Source organism: Glycine soja, chromosome 14, assembly GCF_004193775.1.
Source record: "Glycine soja cultivar W05 chromosome 14, ASM419377v2, whole genome shotgun sequence".
Lineage (NCBI taxonomy): Eukaryota > Viridiplantae > Streptophyta > Magnoliopsida > Fabales > Fabaceae > Glycine > Glycine soja.
Window position 1 is genome coordinate 8,451,794 of NC_041015.1, and position 20,761 is coordinate 8,472,554.

The 20,761-nt window shown below is 31.0% G+C and overlaps 1 protein-coding gene across 1 annotated transcript; it reads left to right on the top strand.

The window, feature by feature from the left end:
* The first annotated feature begins 12,655 nt into the window (after positions 1-12,655).
* Positions 12,656-17,927, top strand: LOC114383380 (AP2-like ethylene-responsive transcription factor ANT). The gene is made up of 9 exons (XM_028343044.1): positions 12,656-13,642; positions 13,950-14,652; positions 14,974-15,056; positions 15,233-15,241; positions 15,346-15,434; positions 15,518-15,591; positions 15,719-15,769; positions 15,861-15,937; positions 16,557-17,927. Exons 1-9 carry the CDS (start codon positions 13,300-13,302, stop codon positions 17,270-17,272), a joined length of 2,145 nt encoding a protein of 714 aa, XP_028198845.1. The 5' UTR covers positions 12,656-13,299; the 3' UTR covers positions 17,273-17,927.
* The last annotated feature ends 2,834 nt before the right edge of the window (positions 17,928-20,761 follow it).

The following is a 20,761-nucleotide window of genomic DNA, read 5'->3' on the forward strand; positions in this document are numbered from 1 at the left end:
GGAAGACTTTGAGTTTGAGGTTGAATTAGATGTTGTTTGGAATTGTTATTGGGTTTGAGACAACAACTTGATGAGTTTCTCGACACTCTCTAGCTCCGATGCAGCTTAACGAACCACATTCTCTTCCGTGAAATTGCCGTTTCAATATTCCATCATGAGCTCCACAACCATACTTGCGTCAAAGACAAAGAAAGTCATAGGCCCAGTCAAATGATACCAAATAAAATTAATAAATTTTTTCCATGAAAGCACGTGCACCACACGTGGCATCACATGTCGCATGTCAACGTGTCCGGTTAACGACCACGTAAGCAGTTAACGAATTCTGATTTACGACAGGGACCTCGAATAAAACTTTTAAGATATTAAGGACCTGATTCGAAGAATAAATATATTAGGAACCAAATGTCAAAAACGGATATATATCAAGGACCAAAAACATATTTAAGACTAATAGAAAATCAAACAAGATCTTGAAATCAATGATTCTCACAATTAGTAGATAAATAATGTGTACCTTTCTCCATAATGATACACTCTTTGATGCACTTTGATTTCATTGAAAGGAAGAAATAAGATTTCTCTTTCTTTAATTCTTCTTGTGTTTCTCTCTATCTTTCATGATGATGGATAAGGTTGAGAGAATACTCTATTGTCAAGAAAAAGACCTTATTTCACGTTAAAAGATATTAATCCCTTTTAAATCATTACTCTCATCAAATAGTAGTTATCTTTAAAAACTGCTCCACTTAAGCCCATGAACTATTTATAACTTAGTCCATAACAATTAGTTATTTATTTTTTAGTCCTTAATAAGTTACATGCCTCTCACATGAGACATTAAATCTTACATTCTTTCACTTGGCACACGTGACATTACTTAACATCATGGACAAATAAATTAATTAATTAAACTTGCGTAATATGCACCGAAATGACTACATCATTTCATACATTGGGCACATTATAATTTCATAATTAAGAATAGGTACTAATATGAGTCATGACAATTTTACATCACTTAATTGACACAATCTCTTCCATGTACTACAAATTAGGCTTTTCTTTAATATGAACATAATTAGAAATACATAATGGTCCAACATAATGTCTTTATTTAAGATGGTACCTGTTTATATTACTCTAATACAAGCATGCATGCAAACATAGAGAACAAGTAATAATAAACATATCATAAATGAGCTCAAAGTGTCAACAATCCAGAACAAAAGTAAACATTACACTCAACAATCCTTAATAACAATAATGCTCATATTTTCACCATGCTTAATAATTGTCATGAGTGGTAATCCTTTTGTCAAAGGGTCAACTATCATGAGATTTGTGTTATTATGTTCTATTGACACTTTTTATTTCCGAACTTCTTCTTTCAAGACAAAGTACTTCAATTTCATATGTTTAGCACCATTAGAGTATTTGTCATTCTTAGAGAAAAACATTGTTGTGAAGTTATCACAATACATTTTCAGCAGTCTGACAATACTATTAATAATTCCAAGTCCCGAAATAAAGTTTCGTAACCAATTAGCTTGAATTATAGCCTCAAAACATGCTACAAATTCAGGTTTCATAGTGGATGAAGCAACAACAAATTGTTTTGCACTCTTCCACGATATTGCTCCTCTAGCTAAAAGAAATAGATAGACAAGGGCAAATTTGGACGCATCTAGCTAAGTCTAAGTCTGGATACCCAATCACTTCAAGGTGACCAGACCTCCTATATGTAAGCATGTGATCCTTTATTCCATATAAGTATCTCAAAACCTTCTTTGCAACTTTCCAATGTTTCATTCTTGGATTACTTTGATATCTTCCTAACAGTCCATCTGTAAAGCTTATGTCTGGTCGAATATAGATATAAGCATACATAATACTCCCAACAACAAATGCATATGGAATTGCTTTCATTTATTTTTGTTCCATATCATTCTTAGGACATTGTGCAAGACTAAAATTATCTCCTTTCTGAATTAGAACAAGTGATGTTGGGCAATTTTTCATCTTGAACCTCTCTAGTACTTTATTGATATATGTCTTTTGGGACAAGCCTAACAATCCTTGTAATCTATTTTAGAATATTTCTATTCCTATCACATAGCTTGCCTCACCCATATCCTTCATTTCAAAATTACTAGAGAAAAACTTCTTAGTCTTATGAAGAAGGCCAAGATTATTAGTTGCAAACAAGATATCATCAACATACATAATAAAAAATATAACCTTACTCCAACTGACCTTCAAATATGTACATCGATCAATAATGTTTTCCTTAAATCCAAAGGAAACAATGGTATCATTAAACTTCAAATACCATTAGCGGAAAGCTTGCTTAAGTCTGTATATTGATTTCTTTAATTTTCACACCATATGTTCCTTTACTTTAAGTAAAAACCCCATTGATTGGTCCATTAAACATTTTCCTCTAAATCTCCATTAAGAAAAGGGGGGGGGGGTTTACATCCATTTGATGTAGCTCCAAGTCATAATGGGCTACCAGTACTATGATAATCATGAAGGAATCCTTTCATGAGATTAGTGAAAATGTCTCTTTATAATCAACACCATCTCTCTAAGTAAAACCCTTAGCAACAAGTCTAGCCTTGTAATGTTCAAGGTTTGTATGTGAGTCACGTTTAGTCTTAAAGACCTACTTACAACCAACTCTCTTGCAACCTTCTGGCAATCTTACAAGGTCTCAAACACCATTATGTTCCATGAATTTTAACTCTTCTTTCGTGGCTTCCTACCACCTATCAAAATTATCATAACTTACGGCTTGTGAACACGGATTTAGATCATCAACAATAATGCTCAAGTCAGTTTCTATTTCATGTAGGTATAACACATAATAATTCAAAATAGTTGGTTTTCTTTCTCTTTGAGACCTTCTTAATGCTCCTTCTTGTGGTTCTTCTACACAGGTTCATTTAGAATCATGGGTTCATTTTGTGTTGCTCTTCTTCATTGTTGTTTGAAACAACATCTAGAGGAACATTTTACTGCTAAAGACACAAGTCAAAGGAACTTGCACTCTAATTTATTTAATTTCCATATTTTGTGGAGCTGTACTTCCACTGATTTCACCATTTTCAATGAACCTTTCATTTCTAGTTTCAACTTTTCTCATACTATGATTAGGACAGTAAACCTATACCCTTTTGATTTTTCTAGATAACCAATGAAATATTATTGTTCTTGAATCCAATTTATTTTCTTGTGGATTATAAATCCTTATTTCTATTTGGCAACCTCAAACATCCAAGTTCCTTATCCTAAGTGTCCTATTAGTCCACAATTCAAAAGGTATCTTTGGAACAAACTTACTAGGAACTCTGTTCAACAAATACATGACAATTTTCAATGCATACATCCACAAAGATATAGGTAAATTAGAGTTACTTAACATACTTTTAACCATATCCATTAATGTTCTGTTACGTCTTTCTGATATATCATTTTGTTGCAGTGTACTTGACACTGTGTATTGTGCACAAATATCATGTTTCTGAAGGAGTTTAGCAAATGGGCCTAAGTGTTACCCTGTTTCATCATACCTTCCATAGTACTCTTCACCTCTATTAGACTTGACAACTTGCTCTTTTCTATCTAATTACATTTCTACTTCATTCAAATAAATTTATAAGACATCTATTGTTTGAGATTTCTCATGCAGTAAGCATACATAACCGTAATGTGAATAATCATCAATGAAGGTGATAAAGTACATTTCCTTTCCAAAATAATTAAAATCAAAAACCACAAATGTCAGTATACACAAGTCAAGAAGCTCAGTGTTTCTTGTAGCACTTTTCTTTGTGTGTATAGTTTGTTTTTCTTTAATACAATCCACACAAATATTCAGATCAATAAAATCTAGATTTGGAAGACTTTTATTTTTTATTAATCTTTTCATTCTTTCTCTAGAAATGTGACCCGAACGTTTATGCCAAAATCGTTTCAGGATACAAACCATTTAAATTCAATTTATATAAAGCATCACAAAGAATACTAGTACCAATATGATGATTATGTTTAAATAAAATGAAACATCCATTACCAAAATAAAAAAAAAGTGTCCAATAAATCTGAATAATGTCCAGTGTCAAGGATTAAACAATAAATCCTGACTGCTTCAACTAGAGCTTTCACTCTATTCCCTATGAAGACGAACTTCTCATTTGGGCTTATGGTTTGGATTGTAAGAAGTCGTTGCATCGTATTAGAAGCATGAGTTGTACATCTAGAATCAATTCACCATGTATTATGGGGAACTTTAGTTAACTTTGATTCAAAGCATACATAAGCATTAAGCTCACCTTTCTTTTCGAAACAAGCCTTACATTTTGGGCAGTCCTTTTGGAAATGTCTAGCTTTCCCACAGAAGTGGCAATTATTGCTCTTTGATGCTTCCTTCTAGATTTGCATTCATGCCTCATTGATCTTTAATAGCCCTTTGCCCTTACATGTTTCTTTAAAAATTTCTTTCTAGTTCCTTGATTCCCTTGGTAGCTTACATAATGGGCTGAGTGTCTTCCTTGATTCTTAAGCCTTGTTTTCTCCTGAACAAGCATATTGTGCAACTCATGCAAATTCCATTTATCTTTCATGATATTATAACTCATTTGAAATGGGTCATACTCGTACGATAATGAGCTAAGAATAAATTGTACCAGGAAGTTCTCATTCACAGTCATTCCCAAGGTCTTAAGCCTTGCTGCAATGTTTGACATCCCAATGACATGCTTATGCATAGTACGTGAACCATCAAATTTCATGGTGATCAACCTACTGATTAATGTCCCAGCAAAAGACTTATCAGCTGTTTGGGAGCACTCTTCTGTTGACCCCATAAATTCTTTAGCATTTTTGGTCTTGGGAATTGATAACTGCTATGTATAGCTATATTTTGGGATTATTTGTCTTTCTTTTTGTGTGAATAATTGGAATTTTTACATCATTTAAGTTTTTATGCAGAAAGTGTTAAAAGTTATGAATTTATCGTGCTTGGTGAATAATTGGCGCAAAAAAACAAAGTAAAGCCCAAAGAAGTTAAATTGAAGATTTGAAGTTGCTTGCTCAACGCATCTCAAGCGCCCAACGCAATGCAATCGCTTAGCGGGCAAAGCATGCTTAGCGCCAGGAAGTATGGAGAAGTCTAGAACGCGAAGACGCGCTTAGCACAAGTTACGCACTAAGTGCGAGATTACTGTCATACTTGCTAAGCGTGGCAATCACGCTTAGAGCGAAGGTTGTCTGAAAACCAAGCTGAACTACACCTATAAAAGAAGGAGAAAGAAGAAGGAAAAAACACAGAAAATTCAAGAGAATACAATTCCTTATAGAAGGCAAAGTCAGGAGCAGGAGAAGTAATCATTAGGAGTCATTCCTTCCCTCCATTACTCATTTTCTAAATATTATCCTCTTGCAATTGTAAAACCTCTCATAATAATGAAAGGCTAAAACCCCTTTTGTTTGGGAGCTTAGCAGTCAACTACTCTTAATGTAATTTCTCTTCCTATCTATTTATGAATATTACTTTTTCATTATCCTTTTTTGTGCTTAATTTATGTGTTTATGGTTTGATCACCCATTTGCATAGTAAGTTTTAGCGGTAGTAGCATTGGGAAGTGTTATTCTCTAATAGAATTGGGAAAAAGTATCTAAATAATTCATCACTAGGGATAGATTGATTTTATTTAGCCTGTTATATATCTTTATTCTTAATGCAATTTAATTGTTTTCATCTCTTAAAGGGATTTGGGAGAGAAAATAGATAAATTAGGCTATTTCACTTGACGAATCATGGTTAGAGTATATGAGTAGATGAGGTGAAAATTGGAATAAACATAAATAGAGAAAAAGCATTAACATTACATCAAGAGTAACTCTGGTAGGCCAAGCTTCTAATATTTTCATCTTCTGAATTAACTTCTGCAATAATATTGACTTCTCTCATCTTTTTTGTTTTTATTAATTAATTTACTTTTATGTTTGTTTTTCTCTCTTGTTTATTTTAATTTAATTTTATGTCAAATTATTTAACTATTCTTTTCCAAACCTTTTAAACCAATTTATTTATTGCTTGAAAATTATATATTCACCTACCTAAGTACAAACAAAGTCCATGTGAACTCGACACTCGGATTTTCATTTTACTTTACTACTTGGAACAATTTGGTGCACTTGCCAATCGATCCAACATGGATAATTGTCTTAATGTTATCTACGATAATCATTCTCGTGAGCATTAGACTGAGTCTGTTAGATCTTTCTCAAACTTTATAATGAACTTTCTCTTGAGTGTTACTAGCATTCATAATAGCGGTGGGCCTCTATTCCAATATATCAAGATTAAGATTCAAAACATCAAGGTGAAATTGGACTTGCTCATTTCAGCCAAAGAAGTTAAGCCATTAAAAATTGTTACAAACAAAACATGAGAATTCAGTGAGTTGGAAACTAATATTGCATGATAAAATTTCACATAAATGTTGAGATATAAAACAAAGGTTACACATATAATATATTCAAACAACAATAAATATATATTGATGTTCTCCTTTGGGTGATACATCAACACACAACATACAACATAATGATTCTGATAAAATTATAATATTATTGGTAGATAAAATTATAATACTACTGGTAGATAAATATGTACCCGTTAGAATCAATTATTCCATTCTAATGGGCTGAAAAACATTCTAATGTCAAGAAGAAGAACTTATTTCACGTTAAGGTGTATTAACCCTTTTATAACATCTTCTCTCATCAAATAATAGTTGTTTATAAAATCTGTTTCACTTAATTCTGCAACAGATTTACAACTTAATCCATAATAATTATTTATTTATTAATTTTTAATAAGTCACATGTCTCTCACAAGATTAAATCGGATACTACCAAAATTTAATCCTTGACAGAAATAATTTTTTTTATCTTTCGATTAAACTTTGGATTAATCATAATGTCTTTTTTCTCTAGTGAACCAGAGAATTAAGAAAAAAATAAAAAAGAAGATGGAATCAATATTTAACATGAGAGTTAAGAAAAAAGAAAAAAAGAAGATGGAATCAATATTTAATATATAGTATTGTTGGAACTCCTTCAAATGCGAGAAAGCAGCTTAAATTAATTGAAATAACACACTAGGTAATCAAATGTGATACAAGGTGTGATGGTTGAGAGGATTTATATAAATACTCATTCTTGTTTTTTCTTGGTTTGATATTATTTAAACTTTAAAATTGAGGCAAGCGTGATTTCGTTTGAGCTCCCTGTGACTGCGATTTTGGTCAAAATATTAACATTTTTTGGAGGTTTCTTGAGTACAATGCGATTACATTGATTACATTTATCTATAATTTTCTAGCTACGATATCAAAGAATATAACAAAACTGTAATAACAATTTAAAACCTTATACATGTGAGGAAATATTTTCAAGTAATCACGAACATAACGTACTTTTAAAAAAAAAATGTAGAAACTTTTTACCTTTCAAAATTATAATTTTACTATAATGATATTCAGTTACAAAATTTTATTTAGGATAATTTTATTCACTTTTACAATAATTACTTAAAAAAATTATTATACCTATCATAATATTTTACTTATTAACATTAAAAAAAAGTTAAATTCACAATACACATTAAATTTAAATACTGATAAAAAAAAACTTGAACATTGAAAGATAATAACAATTTTTTACTATTTTGCTGTATCAAATTGCCTTCAATAAAATATATCCGTGACCTCGCACTCAAAAGAGCTAATAAAAAATCTTTAGAACATTGAAGATGACTGCACCGGCCAGGAGCAGTAAAATAACACAGCTGTTAAACTTTTTACGAAAACATTATCAACCTTAAAAGAACGATCGATATCCACGTTCCAGATATACCATTTATGTGAAGAGAAATTGTTTAATTAAGATAAGAGAATATTTTAGGAGTAAAATGCATTATCGTCATAAAGTCTGTTTTTGGGTCCCTTTTGATCATCATTTCTGGAATATTATTTCAAGCTTATCAAAGACCCACTTTCTCTTTTTGTCTGGAAGTAGTTGTTGACTATGCACAAAGAGACAGTAGAAAAAGTAAATGGCCATCAAATTATATTTTATTTTATAATTTATAATTGTTTGGATACATGTTAATATATCATTTTATAATCAGAGATGCCAAGATATAAAGTTGATAAGTGATTTGAGAAAGATGAGGAAAGAAGACAGAGAAAAATACTATGGGTTTAAATTTTTCAACTAACATTTCTACTAATTGATATTCAACAAGATATATAATAATATATTTTGTGATTGTTGTTTAAGAAAACATTAATGCAACTTTTAAAATGAAGTAGTGAGAGAGTATTGGTTGAGCCGGTTAGCTAGTTAAACTATTGATTTGATATAATTGATTTTAAAAGATATATAGCATTATGTTACGAATTATAGAGATTTAAATACAAAATTGATGTGTTTTTATTTTTCCTGTAATTTTAAATATATTTTTTATTTTTAATTGCTCATGCACTATAAAAAAATCATTTACTAACAATTTATTGTTGGTTTTATTTTCATAGATTTAAATTTTGTCAATTGGAATTTGAGCTGTGTCATATAAACATAATAGAGTGGTGTATATATAAATATATAAAGTCTTCTGATTATTATCCTTTTACTAGATGCATTGTATACGGTGGAAGCATTTTGACATGAGAGTAGACAAAGTAAATTTTGATTATATAAAATGAAAAAAAAAAATATGGTGCAGTGTACTTCACATATCACTTTTTGGTGACTAAGTGGGTGTATGAACCTGCATCTAAACGTAAAAACATGGATCAAGGAATGAAGCATGTGAAAATCTAAAATAAAACCAAAGAAGTTTTGGCTTCAAAGTGAGGTTGGACGTGGATCTCCTTAACGTATTGCTCAACCAGACATGCTCTAAGTATTGCTAAATTTCAAATCAGTGATTAGTTAATAGAATATATTATAAGATAAAATACGTTTTTTATTTTATTTTTGTAAACATGGTTAAACTATTTTTTTAGGCGTACATGATTAAACTAGTTAATTCAGCCTTATCATTTTTTCCCATAAATTCTTAAAATATTCTTTATTACTATTTAATGACAATGTGTAACATACATTTGAATATCTTACATCACATGTACTCAAAAGGGTTGTTAATGTACTATTGAGTGCGTAAATGTATATATGTTACCACTTTCACGTGAACAAAAGTTTCGTTTTTTTGTTATCCAAAAAAAAAAAATAGTTGTATTTTAGAATTTAATATAACTATGTATGTAAGGCTTAAATTATAGACTATCGATTTAGTTTACACTTCTCCCGTCTCTAAATACAATAAATTCAAGTTGTTTATAACTAATTCACACATATTTATTGAGAATTTTAGTAGTTAATTTAGTTAATAATATTAAATTTATTTGTATTTATAATACAATATTTTTTTAAAAATTGACCTTAAAATTTTGAATCCAACTACATCACTTTTTCTATTCAGTTACTTTCTACAAATAATCTAAATGATTAATATATGCAGTTACTTTTAATATTTAAAATTAGAAAAATGATTAAGCAATGTTCTTAAAAAACTTAAAGTAATTTTTTTTATTAGAATACATAACATGTTTTCCATAATTTTTGTGCTCTCCTATAACTTTTATAATAAATATTTTTTTTAATTTTTTAATTATTACCTTTAAAATACTAGTTAACAAGACCTCAAGACTAAACTGTTTTTTTTTTTTTACCAGCCAAGAGAAACATATTAGTATTAAACTGCTACCAGAAGTACCAAAGGTCAATTACAAGATAGACAAAAGAATTGAAACAAAAAGATTGCATTTAAACTAGACTCTTTAATTACTATATACTCTCATACCAATGAATTTATGTGCTTGGAAGGTGCCGAATTATAAAATTTAATTTTACTTTCATGCGAAATATTTAACAGTAAAACACAAGTTACTCACCGAAGGATGAATGAGCATGCTGCAGACTCATAAAGTCAGCAGAGATCAGATCAGAAAACCCACAAAGGAAACCTCGCTTTGTCCTCATCGACGGTAAGATAATTTGGTCTCATAATTTCACTTTACAAAATTTTAGCAAACTTACCAAAATTTGATTTATAGGTAACATAATTTAACATAACGTGATATATATTTCAATATAGAGTTTCTACTCAAGCATAACTTAGGAACTAATTAATTATTTTTGATAATCTAAAATTATATTATCAAAATGTAAAACTAAATCAATTCATGGAAGTTGAAAAGAAAAAGAAAAGCATTTGCAACAAAATGGTTCACTAATTAAAGGTGCAATGAAAAGAAAAGATTATGCTATTAATACTTTTCGACACATATATATAGTGATTCTACCAACTTAAATAAAATTGCTTTTAATAAAAGATATTTATAGTCTAGATTAAAAAAAATACTTTTTGACCGTTATTTTTAAAACAGCCGATATATTTTCGTTCTATGCAAGCTACAATTTTATTCGCTCTACGCTGTAAAAAATTCAAAATAATAATCTACTTTTATACTTTTACAAATTAGAAATTTAGAATACAAGTAAATACTATTACTTCCAACATTTGGGTTTTTCACATGATAAATATCAATTTTTTTCTATCGCAGAATATATGTTTTCAAACATGCTAAAAATAGACATTTTATAGAATGAGGTTCTGACATTTCCCACTCTTAACATCTTAATGATCTAAGTTTGTAATTTAAATCAGAAAGAAATTAGTTTTAGCATCCACATTTTAAAGTAACACCTATTTTTCAATTAAATATTTTTAATATTATTTCTTTTATTTTGTAAAAGAATTTTTGTACAATACTTTTGTAATTAGTTAAAAAAATCTCAATTCTATCAAATTATTCTCATTTTACCTTAATTTCAAATAAAATTTTAATATTTTTTTAAAAATAAATTATCAATAATTTAAAATATTTTTGAATTATAATTCAAATTTTAATTTAGATTATTTATTATATATTTAAAATATAATTTATATTTCCAAAGATATTTACTTATAATAAAATTTAATTATATAAAAATAAATATTTAACATAATGGTTAATATACTAGTTGCAATTAATTTGAAATATGGTAGCTGTCCAAGAAAGTACACGAACTCGTGAAGATTCACCAGATCATAACTTGACAATAATTTCACTTCATGCAGGTGTATTAAAGAACAGTTCCTTATTTATTTAATCACAATTGATTATTTGACATGACGTGCATCAGTATTTATTATTAGTAATCAACATTACAATTAATGTTATATTATATAAAAATAATTAATTAAAATCAACAGTATCTATATACATATAATAGAGAAAAATATCATAAATTTTGTATTTACTTCGTTAGATGATTTTCACATGCTAGTAATGAACATTTGAAGAGATCTAAATTTATTTAATACACATGTCAATGTCATTATTAATATATGCGTTTATACAATTAAAGAAGTTGTCCGTTGACAACCTGAATTTAAATTATAATGATTATAAATTACTTGTTGTATTTTAAAGATACTTTATGTACATGAAATTATTTATTATTGTATTTTATTTTTATTTTTGGCACATAAAAATATTATTATTTAACATCTTTATATTTTTTAAACCGAATTAACTTATTAATTTTTTTCAAGAGTTTATTTTACAATATTTTTTAATATCAAATTTAATTATTTTAAGTATTCATTTGAGAATCTTTTCTTTTATCTCTAAATTTATACTATTCGTATTTATTTATTTAAATTAATGCATTGTTTATATTTTAAATTTTAAATTTTACTTAAATTAAAATTTAAAATATCTTTTTTAATAGAAAATCTAGAATATTGTAGTATAGTAGTACTGTACGAAATATTATTAATTTATTGTTTAAATTTATGAGCAAACATAAATTATAAAAAAATTAAATGAATACATGCATAGCAGAAATGCTTTATTTGTAATAGAAGATGCTTTAGACTTTGCAGAATGCAGGTGACACAGAATGGGTGTACTGTATGAAGTGACTGGATGGGCAGATATGTCTTGCCCGTCAAATCTATGGCCCCCTTCCACTGCACTGCTTGCAACCTTGTCACCGTAAAAACAAAAATTAAATTAATAAACCCCATTTCTGTGGGGTATATTTCTTTTTCAAAAACATTTCATGTACAATCGTTATACTCCAAGATATAGAGAGATACAAAAAAATATAAGATTTAATAACATTTAAAATATGATAAGAAAAGAGAAACGAGAGATGTTGGTCAGATATTTAAAATAAGTATTTTTATTTTGATGATCAAAAGTTTTAATAATTTGATTATTATTATTATTATTATTTATTTCTTTTCTTATCATCCTATATTATTAATGAAATCAATTATTTATTTCTTATTTTTTTTTCTTTGTGTCTCAGCTCAAGGATTATTAAAAAAAATATTTTTGTAGTGTAAATATAATATCATGAAAATATAAAAAGAATATTAAATAAACTTTTTTGGCTACCTGAGTTCTGAATCTTTTCCCAAATCCCCTCACCGTCTATATCTTGGTCATTTGCTCACTAGATTCACCTACTAGCATTCAAGTTTTCAGAAAATGACCAAAAAAAAGTTGATCTCACCGTTCCCATTTTGGGCTCTTTCTTCTTATCCACTTTGAAATTAGATTCTGGGTTTAGCATAGGGTTTAAGAAAAAGCTAAGTCTAGCTGGTGGGGGTGGTTTCTCTTTTCTTATTTTCTTTATAAAAAAAGAAAAGAAAGAAGGCGAAAGACTTGTATTGTGAGTATATATGCACACACATACACAGATCCCTATGAAATGAAGTGGGTGCTCCCAGCATCACTTGCTAGTAACACTTATTCCTTCTGCTTAGTTTAAAGAGACCAGTTTTATTATGCTCGAGTGAAGAAAGAGAGAGAAAGAGAAGAAAGAGTTTTGGTTGGTTGTTTTTCTTGTGTGAGAAAGAAAAAAGAAAAAAAAAAACCTTCCTGTAGCTAAACAACAAAAACCAAGTCTTCATTGGCAACAAGAAGATTATTATTTTGATATGATTTGTTTATTTGCCACCCAATGATTGACTTTGCCTAGCTGCTGCTACGAGAGAAGATATTGGTGGTGGTGCTAGCAATAGCAAGTTCAAACCTCTTTCAAGTAATTTATAAGTTGAGAGAAAAAAAAAGAAAGAAAAAAACCAAGAAAAAGAAGCAAAAGATGAAGTCCATGAATGATAGCAACACCAATGATGGGAACAATCATAACTGGTTGGGGTTCTCTCTCTCACCCCACATGAAAATGGATGTTACTTCTTCTACTGGCGCTCCTCAACATCATCATCATCACTACTATCATCACCCTCAGGCTTCTGCTGCAGCAGCTTGCAACAACAACACTGTTCCCACTAACTTCTATATGTCACCCTCAAACCTCAACACCTCAGGAATCTGTTATGGTGTTGGAGGAAACAGTACCTTTCACACTCCTTTGGCCATGATGCCTCTCAAGTCAGATGGGTCACTTTGCATTATGGAAGCTCTCACCAGATCACAAACCCAAGGTAAGGTCTTCTTATCCTCTTCCATGCATTCAAAACTTTTCCTTCCAATTCCTTTTAAGTGTTTTTTTTTTTTTTGTTTTTTTTTGCGTTGTTGTTCAATTAGAATTGGAGTTTTACTTCGATAATTTATAATACATATTTAATATATTGTTGTAATGATACTTCGATTCTGATTGAAAAACAACAAGAAAAAAAGTACATGCTAAACTGCAATTTTTTGTTTTAGTGCTTTTTTTTTCTTGTTTTGCAATTTGCAATATTATGGATCTTTAAGAGTGTTGTTCTTGTTGTGGCCTTATTGTTGAAGTGATGATGCCAACTTCATCTCCAAAACTTGAGGACTTCCTCAGTGGTGCAACTATGGGGGCTCAAGACTATGGAACCCATGAGAGAGAAGCAATGGCTCTAAGCCTAGACAGCATCTACTACAGCAACCAGAATGCTGAACCTGAAACCAACAGAGACCATTCTTCTTCTCTGGACCTTCTTTCTGACCCTTTCAGGCACCAAAACCATTCATATTACTCAGGGCTTGGGATTTACCAAGTGGAGGAAGAAGAAACAAAGGAACAACCACCACCACCACCCCACCACGTGGCAGTTTGCTGCTCCCAAGTGCCTCAAGTGGTGGAAGGCATTGCTTGCTTCAAAAACTGGGTGCCCCCAAGGGAATTTTCTTCTTCCACTCAGCAGAATCTGGAGCAGGATCAAGTGAATAGTAGTCGTAGTGGTGGCCTTGGAGAGGATAATAATAATGGTGCTTCTGGGAATATTGGTGTTGGTAGTAGTGTTGGTTGTGGGGAGTTACAGTCTCTAAGTCTGTCTATGAGCCCTGGTTCTCAATCAAGCTGTGTCACTGTTCCAACTCAGATCTCATCTTCTGGAACTGACTCCGTGACTGTGGATGCCAAAAAGAGAGGGTCTTCTAAGCTTGGACAGAAGCAACCTGTGCATAGGAAATCCATTGACACATTTGGGCAAAGAACTTCTCAGTATAGAGGTGTCACAAGGTTAGTTTTAGTTCACTACTTCACTTACCTTTACCCCTTTATTTCTATAATTGTTTCTTTTTTGTGTATAATAGCAAAAATGAGGTTTGAATCTGAAATTCCATGTGAAGTATTCAAACTCTTACTATTAAGCTGACCCTAGTGGTCCTATCTTACCATAGTAATTTTCATTTCTTTTCTTTAGTTCCACTTTTTAAAATTTTTGTAGTTTATCTAGTCAAATTCATGGTGGTTGTTACTTTTTGAGTTTAACTTAATGTGTTGTTTGCTTTGTTTTTTGAGTAAATTTTGTGGTGACATTCTTGGTTGTTGTGTATGCAGGCATAGATGGACTGGTAGATATGAAGCGCATTTGTGGGATAACAGTTGCAAGAAGGAAGGGCAAACCAGGAAAGGACGACAAGGTTAGTTAGCAAAAGCTTTAGTATTGACTCATTGGTAATTTGAAAACTTTATTTATTTTGAACTAGTGTTTTTCTTACTTTGTTTTTTGAGCTGTGCCCACTAACATTGTTTCACCTTTTGTGTGTTCACAATGTGGATGACCATTGACCACTCAACAAAACGTTGCATGCCACAGTTTATTTGGGTATGCTACAAGTCCTTTTCCAAAGGGTCTGCATTTTCAATGCTCATACTTTTACAGAATACTAATTTGATGAGGGGTGAATTTTTTTTGTTTGTGAACTGAAGGTGGTTATGACATGGAAGAGAAAGCCGCAAGGGCTTATGATCTTGCGGCTCTCAAGTATTGGGGACCTTCAACGCACATAAACTTCTCGGTATGTTTCAATTCTGGTGGCATTTCTGGCTCAAAGTATTGTACAACTCTTTGGAGTCCCATTTTCTCTCTTGTATTTGGCAGCTAGAAAATTACCAAACTGAACTTGAAGAAATGAAGAATATGAGTAGGCAGGAATATGTGGCCCACTTGAGAAGGTACACATATTATATTATTATTATTATTATTATTATTATTATTATTATTATTATTATTATTATTATTATGCTAAAAGCTACCAATTATTTTTAATGTATAATGATGATGTTGGTGATGGCTTTGCAGAAAGAGTAGTGGGTTTTCAAGGGGTGCCTCAATGTACAGAGGAGTGACAAGGTTCATGCTGTTCCTCTGCTACTTTTATATATATATATAGAAATTAAACATGTTGGTTAATTAGGTTAAATCCACCTTTAATGTTATGCAGGCACCACCAACATGGCAGGTGGCAAGCAAGGATAGGCAGAGTTGCAGGAAATAAGGACCTTTATCTTGGGACATTCAGTAAGTCCTTCCGGAAAGTAGTTGTTGCATTTCCTCGTACTTCATTGCCAAATCTTTCACAGCAATAGTGGGATTTTAGGCTAATGAATACATTCTTAGGACTTTGTTATTATAGTATCATAGTATCATGCTACTGACCGTCGATGCTTTCTATAAGGCTGATCGTATAGCTCTACTTTGCACTGTGCTACAAGTCACTTTTTTTAAGGCTGTTCTCTCTGGAAAGATTAAAAATAAGAAGGGATATTTAAACAGTAAATATCTCCACAGGAATGACCTCAAGAAAGTTCAATTTTTTCTATTGCGCTTTGAATTTTGAATCTAATTAAAATGTAGCCTTATATACGTTTAAGGTCTTTTATAAATGACTTAATTTTATTTTAGATCTCTAATAAAAAGATTTTATTGTTTTGAGTATTGATATATTAAAATTTTTATTTTGAGTTCTTATCGTGTCATCACTGATATTATCAAAAATATTTTATACTGTCATTTAATAAAAAAAAATCATAATTTATCATGTATAATAAGATTGATAACATTTTTTTTGTTTTGAAAAGTCATTTTTTATGTTGATAGTACTTTAAAACTAAATTCATTTTCTTATGAATCAAATTAGGCACTCAAGAGGAAGCTGCTGAAGCATATGATATAGCTGCAATCAAATTTCGTGGGTTGAATGCTGTCACCAACTTTGACATAACAAGATACGATGTTGAGAGAATCATGGCCAGCAACACCCTTCTAGCGGGGGAGGTAGCTAGAAGAAACAAGAATAGTGAGCCAAGAACTGAGGCCATAGAGTACAATGTTGTGTCAAGCCAACAAGTCATAAGCAACAGGGAAGAAGTTCATGAGGCTGTGAACAACAACAATAATAATGAAAATGGTTCATCTTCAGATTGGAAGATGGGTTTGTATCATCATCAGCAGCAGCAACAACAGTCAAACAACTGTGACCAGAAAACCATGAAGTGTGGAAATTATAATAGAGGTGGTGGTGGTGCTGCTGCTGCTTTCTCTGTGTCCCTACAAGATCTCATTGGGATTGAGTCAGTAGTAGGATCTAGCCAGGGCATGATGAATGAGTCCACTAAGATAGGGACTCATTTTTCAAACCCTTCCTCGCTGGTCACCAGTTTAAGCAGCTCAAGGGAAGGTAGCCCTGATAAAACGGGCCCCACTTTGCTCTTTCCAAAGCCTCCAATGGGGTCAAAGATTGTTACTAGCCCTACTATTGCTAATGGTGTCACTGTTGGCTCTTGGTTTCCCTCTCAAATGAGGCCAGTCTCAATGTCTCACTTGCCATTTTTTGCTGCTTGGAGTGATACCTAGAAGCGGATGAACGTCGCTGCGCGTGTTTGGAAACTCGTTGAGAAGGAAGAAATCACGTCTGGAATGTAGAAGCTATATGACTAACTACTAGCTAGCTTCTCAGGTGTAAAAGTTGTAACTATTAGCTTCTTCGAAAATGTGTGAAAGATCATATCTGAAACGTGAAACCAAACATGCAACGAATGTCGTATGTCATCTGTGGTGTGTTAAATTTTGCATGTGAAAGAGAGGGGCAAAAAAGAAAAAGCATTGGAGGGGGAGAAAAAAATTAAAAGGATGGGGTTTGAAGATTCAGGATATGTTGTTTTGCAAAAAGACATTAATGCAGGAATTTTGGGGATTAATTAGGGGCATGTGGGGCCATTTATCTGTCATCTTTCTGTATCCTAGTGGAACAAGACCTTTTGCAACCGTAGCCTTTTGGATCTATATTGCGAATTTGAGAAGGAAATTGCGCAAATGGGAGGGAAAGTGGTTAATTTTAACAAGAAGACTAATGATTAATTCAGTGAAATGATGCTTTGACGATATGAAAGTGGCCCTTAAATTATTGAGTTTGCTTTTTTGGGAGTTGCTCCTTTTTCTTAGGTCCAGCTAAGTACAAAACCAACTCCATGTTTTGTCAAATAATGCAAAAGAGCCATCCCCTTTGATCACATTCTCTCGTTTTGTTGTCTGTGTTCCTCAATCTGCATAACACCATCATTGCACCTAACTTTCTTATCTTGAACTTTCTCTAAAGACACCAATACTCAATCAAAAAGAAAAAGGGGTTGTCGTAGATATTCTTGCACTAAAGTTTCTGGCTGCCCTTATTTGTCATAATTAGTCAAGACACCTCCAATTTTACTTTAAGAAAAAAAAAACACGTTAAATGGTTAAAAAAAAATTGCAACTTTACTCGTTCCATGACAAATCCAAATTCCAAAGAGACATTTGAGGGCTTAAAAGCGGTTCTATGTCTTGGTGTGGAGTGATGATTAGACCATTAACACAAATATATATATGGAGAGAGAGAGAGTTCATCATATATATATAGGTATTATCGATTCTTTCACACGTGTGTGCCCCTCGTGTTGTAATGAAGTGTGTGTTTTGTGCTCGATTGCGCAATCTTTGTTCTTGACCGTAAACATGGGACGACAACGAGGAATTAGTGCCGTCAAAGCTGGAAATGGTTCCGAACTTGTGTCGGGAATAGCTCTTTTTTTTTTTTTTTTTTTTCTCTGCATGGAACAATAACGTGTTAATAGTATTCCAAATTATTTGTAACATGCATAGTTCTAGCTATTCAACAATAGGTGAAAAGGACAGGTTCTAGCGATTGAAAAATAATGCTGGGTGCATGAGCGATCGGCTTGAGGAATCCAGCTACGTTTTCTGCTGTAATTTTTTTTATATATAAAAAAATACTGTTATCCTAAGTACCAATGTCAAATTATGAATATAAAAACTAAAAAGTACCAATGCCAAATTAATGGCTTACTCTCCTTAGACTTAGTGATTTAAAAAGGTAGCATGAATTAAGGATCAAGTCTCCTAATGTTTTATTTGTATTATTAAGAGAAAAAAATAACGAAAATTTTATTCAATTTGTTCGAATAAGTAAAAGGATGACTAGAAAGAAATATATGCATGGAATGGGGGATAAAAACAAAAATGGACATCACTACTTTTATAAATATTTTTTTTAAAGAAAAACTCTGATGTAGTTTCTTAAACACTTTCGGTATTTTTTTTTATGCGAACCTTAAGAGAAATGATTTTTTTTACCTGTTTCCATCTTATGTATTTCTTTTCACTTTATATAAACATGTAAAACTACTTGTTTGTCATGTCTTCCCTCTCCTCACTTTCATTTATATTAACTTTTATTTACTCTTCTAATATGCATTTGCTATATTATTTTATGCTTTTAATATCAATTCAACAATTTAACAAGTGGTAACCGAATATCAAACACCAATTCCAAATACTTATATTTTATCTTCAAATTAATTCAAATACTATCTTCTTCTACTCTAAAGATTTTATTATTATGTTGATTTATCTTCTTCAAGCTCTCTTTACATCTCTTTGAAATTCATATATAATTTGTATTTCTTTATGAAATAAGTACCTGTCCTTACAATTTATACATTAATTGTTAATTTGTTATTCAATTTAATTATATAATGTGAATAACTTTTTACATTAATTATAATCACAAAATTTAGTTATTAAAATTTATTCGTACGGTAGTGCACGAACTAAAATATTAGTTTCTCTTAAAAAAATAAGGGACTAGTTCTCTCATGCAAGATCCCTGGTAGAGATATAAAAAAAAACAGGTAGTAACTACTCCATTAATTTTAATTATATCTAACAAGTGGTACAGTTACTTGAGACTGGCTTTTACATTGCTATCAGCACCTCCATGAAAATGTTGGTTTTTATAATGTTATCAGTACATACTACATACATAAATAGATCGGTTGTTACTTTAATTTCCATTTACTTATTTCATTCTTTTCCGTCAAAGAAGTCTAGAAAGAGGTTTATGTAAATGTAGCATATGAATAACATTGTTATTTGGTTTTGCACTGCAGATCTAGATTCATGTTTGATTTTGACGTGAAAAAGTACCTTTGAGATAAACATAATAATTTTGCAAAATGACTAGTGTAGAATGTTTCCGTATTATTTCCTATTAAGTAATTATGTTTCTACCAAGTAAAATTCTCCCGGAATACGTCTTTGTTGAATGGATTTGTTTAAATAGGTATCAGCAGATACAGACATTAATTACTCATCTAACGTCCAACGGTGCAAATGGGAAGAGACAATATATATCTTCTTAATTTCTTCTTCTTCCTTTATTTAGATTTTGCTAATTAATAAAATGAATTATGTAGAATATAGAACCAATTTATTAAACCGTTGTTTTGACAAAGGAAAAGCAAGCATATCTAAAGTAAAATACAACAAGAAGTAAATTGCATGACCAGAAAAAGGTTAAACCAAAAAAAGATTTATGGTAAAAAAAGCTAGCAAGTATAGGGGAAAAAATGGAAAGTAAAAGATTTGCATCGCTCTTTTAATAGAAAATAAAGCAAGATCCATTTCGATTGTATGGTGTTTTTGTTTCTATCCATAGAAATTAGTCAACAAATATGATTACAAATGTTATTGCGGACATCCTAATAAGGGCAAAAAGTTTGCAAAGGACAGCTTTACAAAAGATGGGTCGTAGTGTTTCTAATTTATCATATGTTGAAAACTTGGTGAAGAAAATTTCAGAGTTACGTACGTATACATTGTTGCATTGAAAACATGTAAGCCCTTGACATTTGGATATGAAATTAATTACAACGTTCATAAGGTAGGTGGGTTCTCATAGTTTAATTCAATGTGATGAATAATTTAAGTGAAAAAAGTACGTTTAACTAATGCTCTAAAGGCAATAAATTAAGAATTAAAAGCGAAAAGACTTCTTTAAAAAATGGTAGT

What these genes read in the sequence shown, in the direction of transcription:
- LOC114383380 (XM_028343044.1), top strand. Translation starts at nt 13,300, where the DNA reads ATGAAGTCCATGAATGATAGCAACACCAATGATGGGAACAATCATAAC. An exon ending in CAACGCACATAAACTTCTCG is followed by an intron (nt 15,435 to 15,517) that starts GTATGTTTCAAT and finishes TGTATTTGGCAG; the next exon opens with CTAGAAAATTACCAAACTGA. An exon ending in CCTTTATCTTGGGACATTCA is followed by an intron (nt 15,938 to 16,556) that starts GTAAGTCCTTCC and finishes GAATCAAATTAG; the next exon opens with GCACTCAAGAGGAAGCTGCT.